This window comes from Amblyraja radiata, chromosome 18 (assembly GCF_010909765.2).
Source record: "Amblyraja radiata isolate CabotCenter1 chromosome 18, sAmbRad1.1.pri, whole genome shotgun sequence".
NCBI classification, from domain to species: domain Eukaryota; kingdom Metazoa; phylum Chordata; class Chondrichthyes; order Rajiformes; family Rajidae; genus Amblyraja; species Amblyraja radiata.
Window position 1 is genome coordinate 46,692,345 of NC_045973.1, and position 23,573 is coordinate 46,715,917.

Sequence of the window (23,573 nt, forward strand, 5' to 3'; positions counted from 1 at the left end):
ATCATGAGCAAGTTGAGCCAAAGTGCCTGTTTCCATTTTATGTGGAACAAAAATAAACAAACATTTTTAACCATTTCAACTCGTGTTTCTTGACGCATGCATGGATGATGCACATTGCATTATGGAAAATCATGGGACAGACCATTTTCTAGGAATGTACCCTGCATTGTAAAGAGGGTATTGTCTGAAATGGGGGCGGGGAATGATCACACTATTATAACTGACTGGGATTGAATTTATGCATATATTTTATCAGTTCTTCTAAAAGATCTCTGCAAACCTTAGTCTTCTTGCCAATTATTTCTCCCTTCCCAAATCTTTCTTGCTGCAGAATCAACTGGATGCAAGCCCATCTTTCTCTTCGCTTCTTACCTGAATCAACCTGGGGTGTTTTTTAGTGACTAAACAGCAATGGACAGCACTGGGGTGTGGTGGGGTGGCACGGTGACATTTAAACCAGCATCTGCAGTTCTTTCCTACTCAAAATGAAGCTGTCATCTAGCTCTCATGTGCCAGTCCTCTCTCCCCATGAACCCATCACTCTAGCCCCGGACAACTGATACTTCCCTTTTCATGCTCCACAATGGTTTGGCCGATTAAGGAAATGGTGCAAGGACTAGTCGATTACATCCAGTGCCTTGGACATGGAATTATCTTAGATTTCTGTGGTCAGCTCATATTGACCTTTCAGCATGGTTATAGCATTGTCTTAAGCAGGCTTATTTTTATTTATAGAGAGAAATGTGGAGGACAAATTGTTTCTTGCCAACTTTGCATCAGCCAATGAGTTGCAAGAAGAGTGGAGCATGTGCGTCACATTTTATAGTCTGATGTGTAGGAAAGGACTGCAGATGGTGGTTTAAACCGAAGATAGACACAAAAAGCTGGAGTAACTCAGCGAGTCAGACAGCATCTCTGGAGAGAAGGAATAGGTGACGTTTCCGGTCGAGACCCTTCTTTAAACTGAGACTGTCACTTTGCTTAGAAAACTGAGTCTATTTAAAAAGCAGATGGAATAGGTAAAAATGGGATGATTGGAGGATAATTACTTGGAGAATTATGCAAATTAAAATAATTTCTCATAGCATTGTGACCACCAGGTTTTATTTGAAAGAGGAATTATTCAGAGTAGCTAACAGATTATAAAATGGTTAATATTTGCCCTTGTAGTTTATGATCATATCTGAATTCTCTTGTTGGTTTGGAATCCACTGCCATCCATCCTGGTAGACTTTATCTGACATTGCCCAGTGAAATATCTGAAAATAATACTTCTAATCCATCAATTAAATATCACAGAGAGATCATCATAGTATATTCAACCTGCATGTTTATAAATGTATTTGTCTAAATTTATTCTTGTCTGTGAAAATGTACCAGGAATATTATAAATAGAATGACCTAGGTGTTCAGGGGCATAATAGAGGTGCTGGTTTGCAACTCCAATGACCTGGATTTAAAGCTAACCTGTGTACAAATTCTACACAGATAGCACCATTCTCCCTGTGAATATGTTACTCCCAACACCCTGGTTTTCTCCCATATCCCAAAGACGGGTGGATTAATAGGTAAATTAGCAACTGTAAATTGATCCTAGTGTGTAGGTCAGTGATAGAACCTTGCGGTCGTTGTTGAGAATGTGGAAAGAGATTCAAAGTTGCAAAAAGAGATAATTGAGAATGGGATGAGCTGCTGGTTGGAAATGGTTCTTTATGCTGTAAGGAAATGTGATAAATATATGGAAGTTACAGCAAGAATAATAATCTTTATTAAGGATAAAATTGAAGAGCAGCATTCAGTATATACCCACACAACAGACACGCACACACACTTACATGCCGCTAAACACACTCTCAACAAACATGCACACAGAACAAGTTATTTGTATAAAAAACTGGTGTCGTCAGCGAATTTAAAGAGGCTGTTGGAACTGTGCCTGGCTACACCATTCAACACCATCATCCTCTACAAACTATCACTCAGGGAATGGGGTCATGGGTATAGAGTGAGTAGAGCAGGGGACTGAGCATACAGCCCTCTGATCTCCACATGCTGTTGATTATCCCGGATAAGTGTTGTTGCCAATTCATACAGATTATGATTTGCCGAGGAGGAAGTCAAGGATCTAGAGATTCAATTCCCTGAGTTTAATAACAAGTTTGGAGGGGATGGTGGTGTTGAATGCTGAGCTGTTATTGATGAGCAACATCCTGACGTCGTCTTTTTATTTGATTAAGTGATCAAGTGCAGAGTGGAGAGCCAGCAAGATGGCATCTGCCTTTGATCTATTGTTGAGTAGGCACATTGTAGTAGGACCAGGTCCTTGTTAATGTGGGAATTAATTATGCACCAGAACCAACCTCTCAAATCACTTCATCAACACGTACATTAGTGCCACTAGTCGGTAGTCATTGAGGCATGTCATCTTACTTTTCTTGGACACTGGTATTATTGAGTGTTTAGTTTAGTTTGGAGATACAGCGTGGAAACAGGCCCTTCGGCCCAGCGATCCCTGCACACTAACACAATCCTACACACAGTATTTACAATTTTACCGAAGCCATTTGACCTGTGCGTCTTTGAGTGTTGAGGGAAATGAGCACCCGGAGAAAACCCATGAAGGTAACAGGGAGAACGTACAAACTCCATACAGACAGCACCCTTAATCAGGATTGAACCGGGTCTTTGGCACTGTAAGGCAGCACCTCTACCGCTTCGTCTCTGTGTTGCCCTGTCCTTTTAGAGTAGATCACTACCTCGGACCTTAGTAATGAGAGGTTGAAGATGTCTGCAAAAACTCCAGCCAGTTGGTCTGCACAAGTCACACCATCAGGGCAGACGCTTTCCATGGGTTCACCCTCATGAAGGATGTTCTGAGTAATTGTCAAAGTCGTCCTTCTCTAGGAACTGTACTACACTGGTAACTTTACAAAGTGAGACTAATGCCCCTGTCCCACTTAGGAAACCTAAACAGAAACCGTTTTTGGTCACTCTCCCTAACGGTCGAAAGTGGTTTCCGCGTGGTCGAGGCTTCTTCTATGTTCCTTCGATTATTTCAACAAAATCAAAATCAAAACCAGCCTCGACTAAAAATAGGTTGCCGTTTGGTCGAAGCCAGTGGAGTGGGGTCATTATTTACTTACAGGCAGTCGAAGGCAATCTCCTTCACTGACCGGCCATTTTGATTGACCTATTGGAGTTTCACGACCTAGAGGACCCACTGGAAGGTAAAATGCCCGCTAACTTTATTAAACTTCTTAAAATTGTCTCCACTCCTTCTTCCCCCCCCCCCCCTTCTCTCCCCTTCTCCCCACTTCTCTCCCCCTTCTCCCCCCTTCTCTTCACCTTCTCTCTCCCCTTCTCTCCCCCCCCCCCTCCCGCGGTCTCTAAAGGACTTACCGTGCTCTGTGCCAGCCGTTTACCTTCCTCTTCATCGTGCAGAGTCCAGACAGCGCTCCTCCGCTGTCCCTGGCCCCCACCTTCGCGATGTGTGTGTGTGTGTGTGTGTGTGTGTGTGTGTGTGCGGTCGGTAGTAAAGATCCTATAGGATCTTTGGTCGGTAGATGCAGCTCACGCTTCGGTCGAGGCTTTCCAGGCGAGTGACCAAAACCTCTGGCGACTCATGGAAACCTTGGGTCGCGGGCAAGGTCACCAGAGGTTTCCGTTCAGGTTTCCTAAATGGGACAGGGGCATAAAGGTTCCCTAACTTCCTTTGCTTCACCAATTCTACTTTTCTGATGTGAGATGCACTTTGGAAACATCCAGATGGGCATCCAGCAACACTAACATCATTAAGTTAGTTAAACAGCTGAACAGATTAAAGAATTTTCACAAAGCAAACCAAGATGTAAAATGTTTTAAAATATATTTACAGAGAGCAAATGAATTTGGAGACATAGACATGTAATTAAGTTGGAAGCTATTTCTTGTAACAAATTGTGGAAGTAATAGAGAGCATTCAGAAGAAACAATAATCTAGACATATTATACAGGTAGTTTGTTTTTAGGATCAGACAAGTTTTTTGTCAAAATTCAATTACTTCCAGAGAACCAGGCTAAACATTTACAGCAAGTTGAAAGTCAAATGTATTTAATTGTCTTATGTACCAAAACAGAACAATGAAATTCTTACTTGCAGCAGCATAACATATCTGTAATGCTGTTAAAACATATATGTAAAAAATAAGGTTAATTAGATCTACAAAATGTGCAAAGCTCTCTTGTGGAGAAATAAGGTAACTGTGAATGTGCAAACACTAGAAATTGGTGTCAGTTTCAGAGAGTAATAACGGCGAATGTTTGATAGCTTCACAATTATTTCAACTGCAAAATTCAAGCCATTATACCTCTTCCAGATCTCTGTTTCTCAGCCTTTAGAACATGAGCCATTTACATTACACCATCAAATTGATTAATTACATGACTCCGTCTAATTGGGCAATCTTCAGACCTACAGTTTTCCAAAGGAACAGTAAATAATTTAAAGTATATGATAAATAGTGTAATAAAAGATAAGTAACCTCAACTTCTGTTCTATTCCAAAGATAGACACAAAGTGCTGGAGTAACTCAACGGGTTAGGCCGATCTCTGGAGGAAAACGTAACGTTTCTGGTCTGGACCCTTCTTTAGAATTGCATGTTGGGGAGCTACGGTGGCAAAACCAGTAGAGTTGCTGTCTCACAACTCCAACAATCTGGGTTCCATCTTGCTCTCCATTGCTTTCTATGTAGAGCTTGAACATTCTCCCTGGTTCTTGGTTTTCTCCCATATTCTTCAGCTATCCTAATACTGACTGGGATTGCATCATGGTCAGGCACCAAGATGGCATGGAAATGGTTAAATGCAACCGGGAAGGTTTTAAAGAAAAAATAATCTCCTGGAGGAACTCAGCAGCTCAGGCAGCATCATGTGGATGGAATGGAGAGATGACATTTTGGGTCAGACCCTGCTGGCTTTTAAAGCCATATGCAGTGTCATCTGTTTCAGATGGGGGCCTCTACTTGATCTTATTTTGAGGATGAGCAAGTGATAAAAGTGTCTGGAGGAACCCTTTGCGAACAGCGACCACAATTTTGTAAGCTTTAAAATGGTCATGGAAAATGATAAAATTGGATCTATAGTTAAAGACATGTCGCGGGTGATGCCAGTATGGTCGTGAGCCCAAAGAGTCGTATCTTTTCCTGGTTGACGCTGGATTTTCAACATGTTGAACATTTTCGGCAACCTGCTGCGACTATGACGGGTGGCGGCAAGTCGACGAAAATATCGCGTAAGTCGGACAGGCCCTTAAAGGTCTTAAATTGAGGGAGGGTTGGCTTCAATAGTACAAGAAAGTAGAAAGAAAAAAACACCATCTAATAAGTGGGAGGCAGTTAAAAAAAATTGTGCATCAGGTAGAGCTGTAGCCTCACAGGACCAGAGACTTGGATTCGATCCTGACCTGAGTTGCTGTCTGTGGGTTTTCTCCTACATCGCAAAGACGTGCAGGTTAATTGTCCTCTGTAAACTGCCCTGAATGTGTAGGGAGTGGATGTGAAAGTGGTATAACCTAGAACTAGCGTGAGGGATGATTGAACTGAGTGGGCCAAAGTGCCTGTTTCCATGCTGTATCCCCAAAACTAAAACTAAAAACTAATTTAGTAAACGTTCAGGGTCAACATGTTCCTGTAAGGGACCTAAGCAAATTTAGTAGGATTAAGGAACCTCGGTTAACTAAGGAAATTGAGAGCTTAATCAGGAAAAAGGAACCATAGTCCTTTGAAGTTTATAGAGGTTATAGGAGACTTCTGAAGTAAGTAGCTAAGTGGCCAACAAAATTAAAGAGAATTCCAAAACATTTTACACAGTGCCCTCCATAATCATTTATGTATTTGCCTCTGTACTCCACAATTTGAGATTTGTAATAGAAAAAATCACATGTGGTTAAAATACACATTGTCAGATTTTAATAAAGGCCATTTTTATACATTTTGGTTTCACCATGTAGAAATTACAGCAGTGTTTATACATCGTCCCCCCATTTCAGGGCACCATAATGTTTCGGACACAACAATGTCATGTAAATGAAAGTGGTCATGTTTAATATTTTGTAGCATATCCTTTGCATGCAATGACTGCTTGAAGTCTGCGATTCATGGACATCACTTGCTGGGTGTCTTCTCTGGAGATGATCTGCCAGGCCTGTATTGCAGCCATCTTTAGCTTATGCTTTTTTTGGGTGCTAGTCCCCTTCAGTTTTCTCTTCAGCATATAAAAGGCAGGCTCAATTGGGTTCAGATCGGGTGCTTGACTTGGCTACTCAAGAATTGACCATTTTTTAGCTTTGAAAAACTCCTTTGTTGCTTTAGCAGTATGTTTGGGATCATTGATCAATGATTCTTGCTGTACAATGAACCGACAGCCAATGAGTTTTGAAGCATTTGTTTGAATTTGAGCATAGGATGTGTCTATACACTTCAGAATTCATTATGGTACTACCATCAGCAGTTGTATCATCAATGACGATAAGTGAACCAGTACCTTCAGGAGCCATAAATGATCAGGCCATAACACCCCCACCACTGTGTTTCACAGATGAGGTGGTATGCTTTGGATACTTTGCTCTTGCCATCACTCTGATATAAGTTAATCTTCATCTTAACTGTCCATAAGAACTTTTTTCCAGAACTGTGGTTGCTCTTTTAAGTACTTCTTGGCAAACTAATCTGGCCATCCTATTTTTGCAACTAACCAGTGGTTTGCATATTGCAGTATAGCCTCTGTATTTCTGTTCATGAAGTCTTCTGCAGACAGTGGTTATTGACAAATCCACACCTGACTCCTGTAGAGTGTTTCTGATCTGTCGGACAGGTGTTTGGGGATTTTTTTAAATTATAGAGAAAATTCTTCTGTCATCAGCTGTGGATGCCAGTCAGCTGTGGATGCCAGTCAGTTGTGGATGCCAGCCTGCCAGTCCCTTTGTGATCAGTGAGCTCACCAGTGTTCTCTTTCTTCTTAACGATGTTCCAAACAGTTGATTTTGGTAAGTCTAGGCTTTGGCTGATGTCTCCAACAGTTTTATTCTTACTTCTCAGTCTCATAATGGCTTCTTTGACTTTCATTGGCACAACTTTGGTCCTCATGTTGATACACAGCAATAAAAGTTTCCAAAGGTGATGGAAAGACCGGAGGAAAGACTAGGTGCTGAGAGCTCTCTTATACCTGCATTAAGGAGGCATTTAAACACACCTGAGCAATTACAAACACCTGAGAAGCCATGTGTCCCAAACATTATGGTGCCCTGAAATGGGGGACTATATATAAACACTGCTGTAATTTCTACATGGTGAAACCAAAATGTATAAAAATGGCCTTTAATAAAATCTGATAATGTGCACTTTAACCACGTGATATTTTCTATTACAAATCTTAAATTGTGGAGTACAGAGGCAACTAAATAAATGATGGGTCTTTGTCCCAAACATTATGGAGGACACTAAGTATATTAAAGCAAGAGGGCATCTAGGGAAAGAGTAGGGTTTCCCAGGGACCAGAAGGGAAGTCTTCGTCTGGAACTAGGGGATAAATTTGGTGGCTTGAATTAATATTTCCCATCAATATTCATTTGGGAGAAGGGCGGTGAGTTGGGAGACCAATGCCTCTACTTCCTTAGAAGGCTTAGGAAGTTCGACATGTCCCCTACAACTCTCACTGACTTTTACAGATGCACCATAGGAAGCATTTTATCAGGATGCATCACAGCTTGGTTTGGGAACAGCTCCATACAGGACCACAAGAAATTGCAGCAAATTGAGGAAGCAGCCAGATCATCATACAAACTAATGTCCCTTCCATTGACTCCATTGAAACCACACGATGCCTCGGCAAGCCAGCAGCATAACCAAGGACGAGTCGCACCCTGGCCACTCCCTCTTCTCCCCTCTCCCATCAGGCTAAAAGGTATATATGTGAAAAGCACACCTCCAGATTCAGGAACACAATCAAGTATATCAATATTCAGATGGCATAACATATCGTTTAACGTAAAAATTCCTAGGGCATGGTCAAACAAATTTTGACATTGGAACAAGCAATATTTGTTTTATACTTGTTTACTACAAGGTAAAAGTATGGTCAAAGAGGTGGCCTGCAAAGAGCATCCAACGGATGGAGTGGAAAACACAAACTTTGCAGCAATGGTGTAAACTATATTCTGAACTCCGTATCTTCCCCTTTGCTCTATTTATTGTACTTGCGTTAGACTTGATTGTATTTTTATATGATATATATGATCTTCTTGGATAGCATTCAAAACAATGCTTTTCACTGTACCTCTGTAGGTGTGACAATAATAAACCTTAACCTAAACCATGGCTGCTGAAGGCCCACTGACTAAATGTACAATGATTAAAATCAAATATACGAAGGATGCCAGAATTTAATCTCCAATAACTGACAATCGCAGAAGATGGCAGAGATAGGATTGAATGAGTTCATGGATGAATGTGAAAACATGTCTGGGAATATAAAATTGAGTCATGACTTAAATGGAACCTGATTTAGGACAGTGAAGAAAATACCTCAGGCTAACTGTGATCAAAACAAGGGTAACTTCAGACAAATCAGGTTTGTAGCCCACAAATGTATGTAAGAATGGTTCAGATGAGCAACATTAAGGACCTGTAATTCGTCTGTCTGAGTGAAGGTGACAGAATGTGATACTGAAGCACTTCCCTGGGCCATCTATGATATCTTTCTCACAATCCACTCTAAGAAGTGCAGTGAAAAAATAATCAATTTTCTAATGTGCCACAATGTTCGCCTCCATTATTATTGCTTCTCAAACATCACCATTTTATCAACATTTTCTTCTAACCTGTAGTTTATACTTTTGGTGTTTCACAGACAGAAACTGAATAAACTTAACTCGTCAAAATCTAACTGTCAGACATTTTTTGGCATTACTAACCATTTAAATATGGTTAGTTTTTTTGAGGGACAAGCCTTTACTTTTGACGCTGTTACACTTTCAGAGGTGCATAAGGCCCTGAGATGTTTAGACACAAAAAAATCGGCAGGTCCAGACAACCTTGAGCCTTACTTCCTAAAGTTAGCCGCTGATTTTATTGCATTGCCTCTGACTTATCTTTTTAATCTATCCCTGGAGACAAACGAAATTCCCCTTATTTGGAAATCTGCCTTTGTTCTCCCACTGTTAAAAGGGGGGGACCCCATTGTGCTAAACAACTATAGGCCCATCTCCAAACTGTCTTTTAATTAAGGTGCTGGAATCCATTGTAAACCAACAACTGAAGGACTTTTTATCAACTAACAGTATTTTATCTGAATTTCAATCTGGTTTTAGGAAAAAATATAGTACGTCAACAGCTGCTTTAAAAGTAGTAAATGATTTTATTGAATTTTTAGACAATAAGCAACTGTGCAGCCCTTTTCGATGACCTATCAAAGGCTTTCGATACTGTGGATCATGCCTTATTGTTACAAAGACTATGCAGCATCGGTTTGTCTGATCAAGCTGTCTGTTGGTTTAAAAACTATCTATCAGGCAGATCCCAGTGTGTGCGAGCAGAAGGTAATACTTCTAGCTCTCTTAATGTATCCAAGGGTGTGCCACAGGGATCGGTTCTAGAACCTTTATTATTTACTATTTATATTAATAGTCTAGATCATAAAGCTCCGAACGCAAATCTTTCACTTTTATGCTGACGACACAGTGATATATTGCTCTGCGTCTACCCCAAATCAGGCTCTGTCAGCTCCAAACTGCTTTTAACACTGTGCAATGTAGCCTGTGTGATTTAAAACTTGTTTTAAATGCTGACAAGACAAAGCTCATGCTGTTCACGAAAGCTAAATCAAAGCCCTCGGACCTCCCTCCTATCACCACTTTGCAGGGCTCTGTGATTGAATCTGTGTCTCAATATAAATATCTGGGAATTATAATTGACGATTCTCTCTCTTTTAAACCTCATATCCAGCAACTTGTGAAAAAACTAAAGATAAAATTAGGTTTTTACTTTAGAAACAAATCTTGTTTTTCTTTTGAAGCCAAAAAAAGACTTGTTGCTGCAGCGTTTATGTCTGTGTTGGACTATGGTGATGTTTTATATATGAATGCATCTTCAAAATGCCTACAGTCTTTGGACACGGTCTACCACGGAGCACTGAGATTTGTTACTAATTTTAAAACCCTCACGCACCACTGCTCTTTGTATGCTCAAGTTGGATGGTTTGCCCTGTCCACCCGCAGACTCCATCATTGGCATATCCTTATTTATAAGACTATCCTCGGTGTTCTTCCTTCATACCTGCAGAAGTATGTAATTCGAAAAAGCACAGGAACTTATCAGCTCCGCTCTGAGGACTTGTTCTTACTAACTGTACCTAAAGTCCGTACTGAATTGGGGAAAAGGGCATTTAGTTATGCTGCTCCCTTCGCATAGAACCAGCTGCAGAATGAACTGAAACTTAAGGAGCTGCATATCTATAAACAGATTTAAATCCCTTCTTAATGATGTTGAAGTGGGCTCTTCTGTCTGTACATGCTTTGTTTGATGATGTTCTGACTGTGACTCTATTTATATGTTCTCTGTTGTTTTTAAATTATTGTCTGTAACTGTGGAACTGTGCTGCTGCCTGTCTTGGCCAGGACTCTTGTAAAAGAGATTTTTAATCTCAATGAGACTTCTCCTGGTTAAATAAAGGTTAAATAAATAAAAATAAATAAAATATCATCTTTTATACTAACACATCCAAAGCTCTTAAATTAAAATATCTTCACGATTCCCTTCTGTGCCAATACTTCTTGAAGTAAATAACAGCCTTTTCTCATAACTGAGAAAATTAGGCATTGTTCTTGCTATTGTCCACCAAAAATGTCATATTACTCATTATTCTTTTACCAAATGTTGGAAACCCATTCTCCACACACTGATTGATATATAGTTTTAATATTTTGATGTAGTAATATTTTCCTGGATCTTTACGTAACTTTTCTGTGGCAGGTTCACATTGGAATGCACAAATGGCCAGAGCAACATTTAGGACGGTTGCTCAGTGACATTAAGGATTTGCATTCCTCCAAAAGCCAGCAAATAAAGCTAGCAATGCACTTTCGGCTTATGAACATTCACGATTGGAGATCTGAAAAACGTTATAAATGTGTAAATGGCGGAGTTGTCTTCGCAAACTCTGAATGAAAAATGTTTATAAAAAATGATTATGGCATGGGAGTGAAGGTGGATTATTGATGGATTGTGAGTGAGATCCCAACAGAGGAAATAGAGTGGAGCGTGAAGGGAACATAATCTAATTGGCAATATGTGACAAGACATTCCTCAGTGATCTGTCGTGTTTAACTTATTGCTGATAAATTAGGGGAAGGAATAGAGCGTACTTGGAGAAAGAAGAGAGTTATATCTTTAAGTGGCTGACTCTATGGCAGAAGAGACAGAAAATAGAACATATGGAAGCACATGTAGGAGACGTGGATGAAAAATAAGCAGATGAAAAATAAACTATGCCAGATGAAGTTCAATGTGGGTTAATGTGTGGTAACCACTTTGGACTCAGAGACAAGTCAGAATATTTTCTTCATGATTAGAAATAAGGAACTGTTCAGCAGCAGAGATTTGTTAGTCCAAATGGAAAATCATTAAAAGTTTGCTGGATAATTGCAGAAATCATACAAAAGGCTAAAGGATCTTTGCCATTATCTCAAGGGGGCCTGGATGCAAATAGGAGGAAGTCATGCTTCTTATTTATAGGCCCTTAGTCTAATTGTATGTTTAGTTTGGGTGCCACTCTTTATTAAGGATATATTTTGAGAAATTGCAGCAAAGATTCACGGGAATCATTGATGGCCTTTAAGGATAAATTATATTGAATTGAATTGAATACATTTTATTCGTCAAATATGTATACATACAAGGAATTTGCCTTAGTGCTTTGCTCGCAAGTACATTCACTTGAGTCTCGGTTAAAAAAAATGTTAATGTTAACAGGTTTTGATATTCTTGTTTTCCAAAAATCAAGAATAGTGAACTTAATTATAAAATCAGTTTTAATTGAAGAAGATCAAAGGAAATGAAATAGTTTTGTTAATCAGCATTGAGGCATGATACTTTCTAGAGAGAACTTGATAGGGCTCTTAAAGATAGTGGAGTCAGGGGATATGGGGAGAAGGCAGGAACGGGGTACTGATTGGGGATGATCAGCCAAGATCACATTGAATGGCGGTGCTGGCTCGATGACCCAAATGGCCTACTCCTGCACCTATTGTCGATATTGTCGCACACCACTAATTCTATTTCATTTCTCCCCATTTCCATCAATATCTCCTGGATTTCATAATACACCTACACACTAGGGGCAATTAAAAGTGACCAATTACTCCATAGGTTCATAGAGTCTTACAACACAGAAACAGATCCTTCAGCCCAACTCATCATGCTGACTGAGATGCCCATATACATTAATCCTATTTTCCTGCATTGGGCCCAGATCAGTTTATTTCTTTCTTATACTATAATATTTTGATTAATCTCTTCTGCACTTACTCAAGTGTTACCACACCCATTCTATGTGTGGTGATGAGAACTGCACACATCATGCCAAGGGTGGTCAAACCAATGTATCACCTCATACTTGTCTGGATTAAATTCCATCTACCACTACTCGACCCAACTTTACAAAGCCTGGTAAGTAATAGGTGGACATAGATGAGTGAAGTTTGACAAAGGCCAGGGATGAAAAGAAGATGAAAGGCTGATCAAGAGAGAAGTGAAATGTGAAGCCAGAGTAAGGGATATAGGGAAATTGGGAGGGGGGCTATGTTTAGTAAAGAAAGAGGCCATCCTATAGTGGGATGCCTCATCTTGGGAGCAGATGCAGGCTGAGACGGAAACATTGAGATTAGGGAATGACATATTTCCAAGAGGCTGGGTGGGAGGAAGTGTAGTCCAGTTAACTGTGGGAGTCACTGAGTTTATACAAGACATCAGTCAGTAGTCTGTCCCTTGTGATGGAGACAGATCGAGAAAGGGACGTGAGGCGTCAGAGATTTTTTCCCCCTCTCTTCCCTGTGCCCACTCAGATGACCACCCATATCTCCCACTATCCTGCCTTGCTCCTTCCTCCCGTCCCACATCCCCTTCCTCTGGCTTCACATTTCACTACTTCTTTCCTTACCCTACGGCCTTTTATCTTCTTTTCCTCTCTGGCCTTTGACCACTTATCTGAAATCATAATCCCCCCCCCCTCCCCCGCCACCTGTATTCACCTGGCACATTAAACTTTGTCCCACCCCACCACTTTCCAGCTTTCTCACTCCCTACTACAATTAGTCTGAAGAAGGGTTTTGTCCTAAAAGTAACCTATCCATGTCTTCCAGAGATGCTGCCTGGTCTGCTGAGTCACCCCAGCATTTTGTGATTTTTTTTGTGTGTAAAGCAGCATCTGCAGTTCTTTCTGTCTACATTCTGTTCGTGGAACTTAGCAGTTCCAATTATATGGATCAGTTTTGCAAAATACCTTGGATCCTATATGTTGTAGCTTTCTGGTCCTGCTGTCTTGGGACCAGGAATCCAACTAGTCTGGGACAGGACACCCAAGGATGAGATACACAGGGGACTATATTGAACCCCGTCTGATTTTCTAGGCCTGAGTGCAAATTCAAGTCAATGTCAACTATTCAGTCTAGACCTTCTCTATCTATCATAGAATGGGAGCAATACTGCTTGATCTGTACAGCAACCTGTACAATTGGTACTGTGTGAAACAGAACCACAAACCTCAGTGCAATATAGAACTTCAAGTTCTTTATCATATAACACTAAGATTTAACATTATTGAGCACAGGTCTGCCACCATAACACTGGGATATACAATTGATGGGTGAGGTCTGTTACTGTGATGCATATGATACAGTGCTGGGCTAGCACATGTCTGTCACTCTAGAACACTGGGATACAATATTCAGATGACCTCACGCTTGTCTGATACATTACGAGTAGAAGCAAGTCGGTTATTTGCATAACACTGCCACACAATACTGGTGGGAAAAGTTGTCACTGTATAACACGGTAGTACAGTACTGATAGACATAGGTTTGGAAAGGAGCAGAGCAGATGGGTTCAGTGGATCAGATTGAAGACCATGTCTTCAACACAGAGGGGCAATAGTGCTGCAGTAAGAAAGCAAAATAAAACCATTTCATATACCTTTAAATATGACTCGGAGTATCAATATCTGGTTATCACAACTAAAACTGTTTCTTAATAATGGTTTGAATTGTAAAGGTTAGAATTTAGCTTTTTAGTTTAGAGTCAAGTGTGTTTTATTGTCATGTGTCCCAGATAGGACAATGAAATTCTTGCTTGCTGCAGCACAACAGAATATGTAAACATAGTACATAACGGGAGAAAAAAATGTCAGTGTGTATATATGCACATGCATGCATACAATAAATAAACAAACAAATATGGTATTTTAGTTTAGAAAGACAGCATGGAAACAGGCCCTTTGGTCCACCAAGTTCACACCAACCATCGATCGCCTGCTCACAGTTCTATGTTATCCAACTTTCTCATCCACTCCCTACACACTGGGGGGCAATTTACAGAGGCTAATTAAGCTACAGACCTGCACATCTTTGGGATATGGGAGGAAACAGGAAATGGATGAAACCCACGTGGTTACAGGGAGAATATGCAAACTCCACACAGACAGTACCCGGATCTCTGGCACTGTGAGGCTGCAGCTTTACCAGCTGCACCATGATGCCGCCCTATCTTCGAGTTCATAATTCTAGCATCATACAACATGGAAATAGACCCTTTGGCCCCCGCTAGTCTGTGCTGACCATCAAGCACCCATTTACACTAATCTTACACTGATCCCATTTCATTTTCTCCATATTTCCATTAATTTTCCCAGGTCTGCCACTCACCGACACATTAGTGGCAAATTACAGTGGTCAATTAACTGTAACATGTAGGAGAAAACCCATGGTGTCACAGGGAAAACATGTAAACTTCACATCGACAGCATCAGAGCTCAGCATTCAACTGTTCTACCCTCCACACTGCTGTGCTGCCCAACTTATCTACCTTGCAAAGAAAAGTTGTGTAACATTTTATTAGGTTTCTCCTGGAGTGATTTAGAGTGAAAGATTTGACAGATAAATTGCTGAATCTAGTTCGTCAATAAAGAGAAGCCAGCCAATCAGCTAATTTTTGTAATTCTGTATTTCAAATCATTTAATTAATAACTTTCTTAAAATACAATTTTACTTTCAAAGAATAATATACAGATGAACTTGTTGAAAAAGTTTAAGACACTGCAACAATTTAGATGGACTACGGTTTGATCACATTTAATGCTGGTTCTAAGACTGGAATTTATGGTCAGCTCAGCAGTTAGTTGTGCTTGCAACACTTTCCATGTATCAGCTGGGTTTCATTTTATAGGATTCAACAGATTTTAATCATATGTACATTTGCTGCTTTAATGTGGGTTGGTTACATTCAGGACATAGTATGTCAACTACATTTTATGATACATTCAAAATTTAACTCTTAATACATTGCTTGTGTAATCATTTTGCAAATTAAATTGATGAGTACGATGAAGAAAAATGCAAATTCTGGCGAACAAAAAGGTTTCTTCATTTTCAAAAATCTTCAGAAATAGATATTCATAAACAGATTTTTCAGAAGATCAAAATGATTCTTGATATATTGTCCTTGAAGAAGACATTTATTACAACTGTATTAGTTAATTGTATCGATATTTAAACAGAAAAATTAATGTAATTGCCATTTAACTCCAACCCCATGTAGTACTGTGTGCATATATAAATATTTTAGCATATAGCATGCATCATTAAGAAAAGAGGCAACTGCTGAATATAGAGAGGTCGCTGACCAAGAATAAACTGATTCTTTTGAGCTATATTTATTGAGAGCTAACCGCACCTTATTATACCCCAATTTGAATGATGAGCAAAACACAAAGTGCTGGAGTAACTCAGCGGGACACGCAACTGACTGCTTCGCTGACAGTCCAGCACTCCCTGTTTTGCTCAACATACTAGCATCTGCAGTTCCATGTGTCTCCAACTTGAATGATGCTAGATAATATGCAGGATAATTTTTTTAATGAGTGGTAAAATCAATAATAGCATTTGCTTTGTCAGCATTGGGGAAATGCATCATAACCTGCTTTTTAATTGCTTGATTCGATTGCTAGTATAGAAATATCTTACATGGTGTGACAGTTGGACAATATGACCAGACTCTATCCATCCTCTGGATGAAAAAACATCTTCCCCAGATCTCCTCAAAATTTTCCATCCCTTAACCTAAAACTTATGCTCTACGGCTTTGTAAACCTCTGGCACGGACACATTTTACATGAAATTCTATCATATTACTATCTCTTTTCCCAGAAAGTCCTTTCCAATGCAAATTAAAACACTTTGGCTCGGACTCAACTTACTTTATTGACCTCAAAGTCATGATAGATGCCATATCAAGTCTATCATTTCATTAGCATGAATTGCATGTCCATGAATAATTGTGCTGTCATAATGACTATGTAATGTCACTGGTAACATAGTTTCTGTCTCACAGCTCTAGAAATCTGGGTTCAATCCTGTGTAGAATTTGTATGTTGTCCCTGTGACCACATGACGATCCTCCCTCATCCCAAAGACAGAGACGTCGGTAGGTTAATTGATCACTCTAAGTATGGGACTGATATAATCTGAGGACATGATGAAAAAATGGGGAGAATGAAATGGGATTAATGTAAAATGGGAGCTTGATTGTTGGTGCAGGTTCAGTGGATTGAAAGCCTGTTTCCTTGCTGTATGACATGGGAGCGATAGAAGAGGAGTGGGGTGAGCGAGAGAGAGAGAGAGAATATCAGCATAACTTTCAATAAAAATGAATAAATTTATATTCTTTTTGTTTTGCTGTGGCATTTTATGTTCCATGCATCAGCAGTATTGGCTGCATCCAACTGCTGTTCCTTTTTGCCCACTTTGTAGATAATCTAACCTAGTCTAGCTTTGGCTTAACTCAGCTATCATGGGTCTTCTGCAAACCACAATTAATTACTATATGCAGCAACTGTGCTAAATTGTGGCCATGGCCAAGACCGTGAAAAAGTTAAACCTTATTTTGGGTATTCATTGAATAGCTGAATCAGGAGAACAGAATTATACCTTGGTCATTAAATTCTTTTGAAAATCCATGTTCCGTGGCAGAATTCATTACCTTGGGTTATTTATTTAACAGCGGAATCAAGAAGACATATGCCATACATTTCTATGATGTACAGGTGGTTCTACTATATCTGCTAGTTGTACTCTTAAGTAAGCTTGTGTTATGAAAAATTGTGTCGTATAGATAGTTGTCTCAATGGATGAAAGGGAGGTTAGGGGCTAGTGAGTTTGAGACTCGTAATAACAACATTATTTTTCACATATAATTAAAAAAAAATAAAGGCCTTTTCAGAAGCAATTTTTGTTTTTGCAAGGCAAAATCTCTATGTTGCATTGCATAATAGAGATTATCATGGCACAATAGACAATAGGTGCAGGAGTAGGCCTTTCGGCCCTTCGAGCCAGCACCACCATTCAATGTGATCATGGCTGATCATTCCCAATCAGTACCCTGTTCCTGCCTTCTCCCCATATCCCCTGACTCTGCTATCTTTAAGAGCCCTATCTACCTCTCTCTTGAAAGAGGCAGAGAATTCCACAGACTCACAACTCTCTTTGTGAAAAAGTGTTTCCTCATCTCCGTTCTAAATGGCTTCCCACTTATTCTTAAACTGTGGCCTCTGGTTCTGGACTCCACCAACATCAGGAACAAACCCGTAATAATCTTATATGCCTCAATAAGACCCCCTCTCATCCTTCTAAATTCTAGAGTGTACAAGCCCAGCCGCTCCATTCTCTCAGCATATGACAGTCCCGCCATCCCGGGAATTAACCTTGTAAACCTACGCTGTACTCCCTCAACAGCAAGAATGTCCTTCCTCAAATTAGGGGACCAAAACTGCACACAATACTCCTGGTGTGGTCTCACTGGGGCCCTGTACAACTGCAGAAGGGCCTCTTTGCTCCTATACTCAACTCCTCTTGTTATGAAGGCCAACATGCCATTCACTTTCTTCACTGCCTGTTGTACCTGCATGCTTACTTTCATTGACTGATGAACAAGGACTGCCAGATCCTGTTGTACTTCCCCTTTTCCCAATTTGACACCATTTAAATAATAATCTGCCTTCCTGTTTTTGCTACCAAAGTGAATAACCTCACATTTATCCACACTAATCTGCATCTGCCATGCACGTCCAAGTCACGCTGCATTCTCATAGCATCGCAGTTCACACTGCCACCCAGCTTTGTGTCATCATCAAATTTGCTAATGTTACTCTGAATTCCCTCATCTAAATCATTGATGTGTATTGTAACAGTCTCAGTAGAAATTATCCCATGTAAATTTCAATGACAGCGCATGGTTAAAGTAGCACCTGTCTAAGATGCCCTCTTAGCATTGTTAAGAGATAATGATGTCTGATTACTGTAGGGAGGTTACATAGAAACAGGGTTTTCCTTTATACTGTCTAAATCCAAGACCACTTTTTTTCAGCTTGTCAATTTTCAAAGCATTATAACCAATTTGGTCCTCATTATGCAATAGTGTTTCTTAATTCATCACTAGCGTTTAGCCAAATCGGGTTATGAAAATGTGCTTACAGCAGAACTACCTGCATTCTATCTATCTATATTACTAAAAGTCTGATCTTGACTGCTTTTGGCCCACTGTGCTGCGGTTTCCAAGAGAACGCCACCACCTATGGCTGTCATTTTTGGCCACCTCGCTCAGAGCCCCCCTCCGCCTTCTGGGACCAGAGGATTTTTCCCATCGATGAAAAATCAGAGCGATATTAATGGGTTTTTTTAATTCCCCATTCACTCTTCTGCCCCCGCTGGTGGCAGGGGGGAGGGACTATCAAACCCAGAAGTGTCGTGCCTCACTCAGTCTCTGCCAGACCCAGGAAGCGAGAGGCTCACGGCTCTCTGAGCTGTGAATAACACTGAACGCACGTCTACTCCACTGTGAGTCCCCTCGATATAGCTGCTGCCAAATTGTTTGCCTTTTTATTTAAAGTTTGTGTTCACAAAATGAATTTTGGTTGTCAGGTGGCTGCTGCCCAATTGTTTGCCTCACCTTTTTTTTTAAAGTTTGTGTTCACAAAATGAATTTTGGTTGTCAGGTGTCTGCTGCCTAATTGTTTGCCTCGCCTTTTTAAAAACATTTGTGTTCACAAAATGAATTTTGGTTGTCGGGTGCCTGCAGCCAAATTATTTGCCTTGGCTTGGCTTTTAATATCGTTGTAACAGTTGGCTGCCAGCCCAATAATCCATTTGGCCCACAATGTCTATACTAGCCCTCTGGAAACCAGTACCTTCGGTCCAACTTAGTCTAGTATGTACTGTAAATGAAAAGACTGCACAGAATTGATGTCAATCTCTTTGATTTTACTATCCTCAAACCTATGATCTGAATGCCATCAAGACATCTTCAAGATTAAAATTAGGTTATTTGCTTTGCCAGCACAAAATCAGAATCATGCCATGTATTGGGAAACAGATGGATTGAGGAATCTGCAGCACACACAAAACAAACAAACATATCCTGACAGATCAGAGATAATAGGATTTTAGCCATGTGTTGTGTAAATTGTTTCACAAAGCTGGAGGAAATAGAGACTTTGTTCTTCAGTTTTAGAAGCTGCAGCCAATTCTAGTTTCTCGTGATTTATGCAAAGTACTGTAGGTTAGTGTTGGTGTGATAGTATGTATCTTCACCAACTAGATGTTTTTGTGCAATAGTTCCTTTAGCAAAGGGATATCCCTTGGTCCTCGATAGCCCAAGAAATATGAAAACCAAGCCAGAAAACTGCCCAAAAGTGACTTCCATGGCCCACTTTAATATTTAATTGTGACTTTGCACTCCTAACATATACGACAACCAGTGATGGTGATTGTACGTCAAAATACAGATACATTCTGAGAGAAATAGGTACAATTGTGACTATTAAATAATATAATTACGTTTCTAATTTTATTGAGTACTAATAGTCAAGGTATGTAACTTTAAATACTTGACAAGGATGCTCGTTTAATAAGGAAAACTAACTGAATATTTAATCTAGACTTAATGTGTGGATTATACGGTATTTATGGTAGCATTTTAAATTGGTGCCACTTTTTTTCTGATTGTATGAAAATTTTGGGAGAACTTAAGTTAAATTTAAGGCAGTAAGCCAATCCACACTATTGAGCTAAATTATAGTTTTTTCTTCCTAAGAGATTCACTGTAAATTCATGTCACCAGCAAACAACCACTTGTATTCCAACTGATGATTAAAATGCTTTTGGTAGAGCTAACATACACATGGTAGTTTTAATGTAAATTCTATTTGGTCAAATGAAATCATAGTTGGAGAATGAGATGCCAAAGTTAATTTCACAATAGCCACAAATCTATCTTCCGAAGAGCCTCCAGGACTTTCAAGATCCATAACTAAGAAATGTTTACCAGATGTGGCAAAAGATTACTATTCTGCTTCTTCAAACCGCTTAAGTGCATTTCTTGGCAGCAGATGTCAAATTCGACTTGCTTTCAAAGTATAGGTCAAATTATCTCATGTTTTAATTGCTAATTACTGGTTTATAACCAAATGGTTGTAAACTGGGAGACAATATTTTCGGTGTTATACGATGTGTTTGTCCTTTCATTAGATGGGCCTATGATGCTTTCTAAATAATATGTTATTGAATACGAAACCACAGACAAAGTATGACTTTCAAAAGGCAGCTTCAACATATAAACTCTTCTTCTTTCCCAGGAGAAATACCCTCAAGTTGTAAGGCTTCCAGAAGGATCAAGTGGGGAATATATGGTCCTTAAATGCTCCAAACTTACTGGGTAAGTCCTCTTTAATAGGTTGCAAGTGCAATTTGCTAATAGTTTGGAGTAACCATGGTACAATGAGCAGAGCTGCTGGCTCAAGGCACCAGGTTCAATCTTGACCTCAGGTACTGATTGTGTGGAGTTTGCACATTCTCGGTGACTGTTATTCCTCCAGATGATTCGATTCTTTCTTCCCAGAATCATGCACGTTGGTACATTAAATGACCACTGTAAATTGCTTTTAGTGCGTAGATGATTGGTACAATCTGAAGAAAATTGATGAGAATATGAGAATAAAAAATGGGATTCAGTTTAGGATTAGTGTTAATAGGTGAATGATCTGTTAGCACAGACTTTGTGGCCGAAGGGCCTGTTTCCAAGCTGCATCCCTCTTTCACTGTTTAACCACACAGTTGGTATTTTAGCATTAACATTATGGTGTGGTGCATATGTTGTGACATATACCACAAACATACCACAAATTCTGTTGTCTGATAGAAATACAGAGAACATTTTTCACACAGAGAGTGGTGAATCTCTGGAATTCTCTGCCACAGAAGGTAGTTGAGGCCAGTTCATTGGCTATATTTAAGAGGGAGTTAGATGTGGCCCTTGTGGCTAAAGGGATCAGGGGGTATGGAGAGAAGGCAGGTACAGGATACTGAGTTGGATGATCAGCCATGATCATATTGAATGGCGGTGCAGGCTCGAAGGGCCGAATGGCCTACTCCTGCACCTATTTTCTATGTTTCTACATAGAACTTAAGGTGAAATCCAGGCAACAGCAACAAAGAGGGTAGAAAGAGAACTATTTGCAAGAGTCCATTTGCAAGAATAATTAAAATCAAACAAAAAATATTACCAGATTTGGAAAAAGATGGGCAGCAGCAATTGAACCCTCAAGTTGATAATTGGCAATAAAAATAGAGAAATAGCAGGTGTAGAGAATAATGATGAGTTTATATATATACAGTGCATTGAGAAAGCATTCAGACCCCTTCACTTTTTCCAAATTTTGTTACATTACAGCCTTATTCTAAAATTGGTTAGTCATTTTTTTTATCATCAATCTACGCACAATACCTCATAATATAAAAGCGAAAACAGGTGTTTAGTAATTATTGCAAAATAATTAAAAATAAATAACTGAAATATCACATGTAAGTAAGTATTCAGACCCTTTGCTGTGACTCTCAAAATTGAGCTATGTTGCATCGTGTTTCCATTGATTATCCTTGAGATGTTTCTACAACTTGATAGGAGTCTACAAGTGGTAAATTAAATTGATTGTACATGATTTGGAAAGGCACACATCTGTCTATATAAGGTCCCACAGTTGACAGTGCACATCAGAGCAAAAAACAAGCCATGAAGACGAAGGAATTGTCTGTAGACCTCCGAGACAGGATTGTGTTGAGACACAGATCTGGGGAAAACATTTTTTGGAGCATTGCAGGTCCCGAAGAGCACAGTGGCCTCCGCCATTCTTAAATAGAACTTTGAAACCACCAGGAGTCTTCATAGAGCTTGGTCAAACTGAGCAATCGGGGGAGAAGGGCCTTAGGATAGAGACTTACTAACATATTCAGGGAGGTGACCAAGAACCCGATGGTCACTCTGACAGCTCCAGAGTTCCTCTGTGGTGATGGGAGAAACTTCCAGAAGGACAACTATATCTGCAGCACTCCACCAATCAGGCCTTTATGGTAGAGTGGCCAGACAGAAGCCACTCCTCAGTTAAATGCACATGACAGCCCGCTTGGAGTTTGCCAAAAGGCACCTAAACAAGATTCCCTGGCCTGATGAAACCAAGATTGAACTCTTTGGCCTGAATGCCAAGTGTCACATCTGGAGGAAACCAGGCACCACTCATCACCTGGCCAATATCATATCTACGGTGAAGCATTGTGGTGGCAGCATCATGCTGTAGGGATGTTTTTCAGCGGCAGGAACTGGGAAACCAGTCAGGATCGAGGTAAAGATGAACGGAGCAAAGTATAGAGAGATCCTTGATGAAAACCTGCTCCAGAGCGTTCAGGACCTCGGAATGGGGCAGACGTTCACCTTCCAACAGGACAACGACCTAAAGCTCACGTCCAAGACAACGCAAGAGTGGCTTTGTGACAAGTCTGTGAATGTCCGTAAGTGGCCCGGCCAGAGACCGGACTTGAACCCGATCGAACATCTCTGGAGGGATCTGAAAATAGCTGTGCATCGACACTCCCCATCCAACCTGACAGAGCTTGAGAGGATCTGCAGAGAAGAATGGGATAAATTACCCAAACACAGGTGTGCCAATCTTGTAGCGTGATACCCAAGAAGACTTGAGGTTGTAATCACTGCCAAAGGTGCCTCAATAAAGTACTGAGTAAAGGGTCTGAATACTTATGTAAATGTCATATTTCAGTTATTTATTTTTAATTATTTTGCAAAAATGTCTAAACACCTGTTTTCACTTTTTTATTGTGGGCTATTGTGTGTGGATTGATGATAAAAAAAAAGAATTTAATCCATTTTAGAATAAGGCTGTAATGTAACAAAATGTGGAAAAAGTGAAGGGGTCTGAATACTTTCTGAAT

General features: G+C 40.0%; 1 protein-coding gene across 1 annotated transcript in view; it reads left to right on the top strand.

Annotated features, from left to right (window-relative positions):
• Nucleotides 1-23,573, top strand: part of LOC116983484 (centromere protein P) — a 299,674-nt gene that overhangs the window by 266,036 nt on the left and 10,065 nt on the right. The window contains exon 7 of the mRNA XM_033037279.1: nucleotides 20,930-21,009. Within this exon, the coding sequence (XP_032893170.1) occupies nucleotides 20,930-21,009 (80 nt within the window). The remainder of the gene's footprint in view (nucleotides 1-20,929; nucleotides 21,010-23,573) is intronic.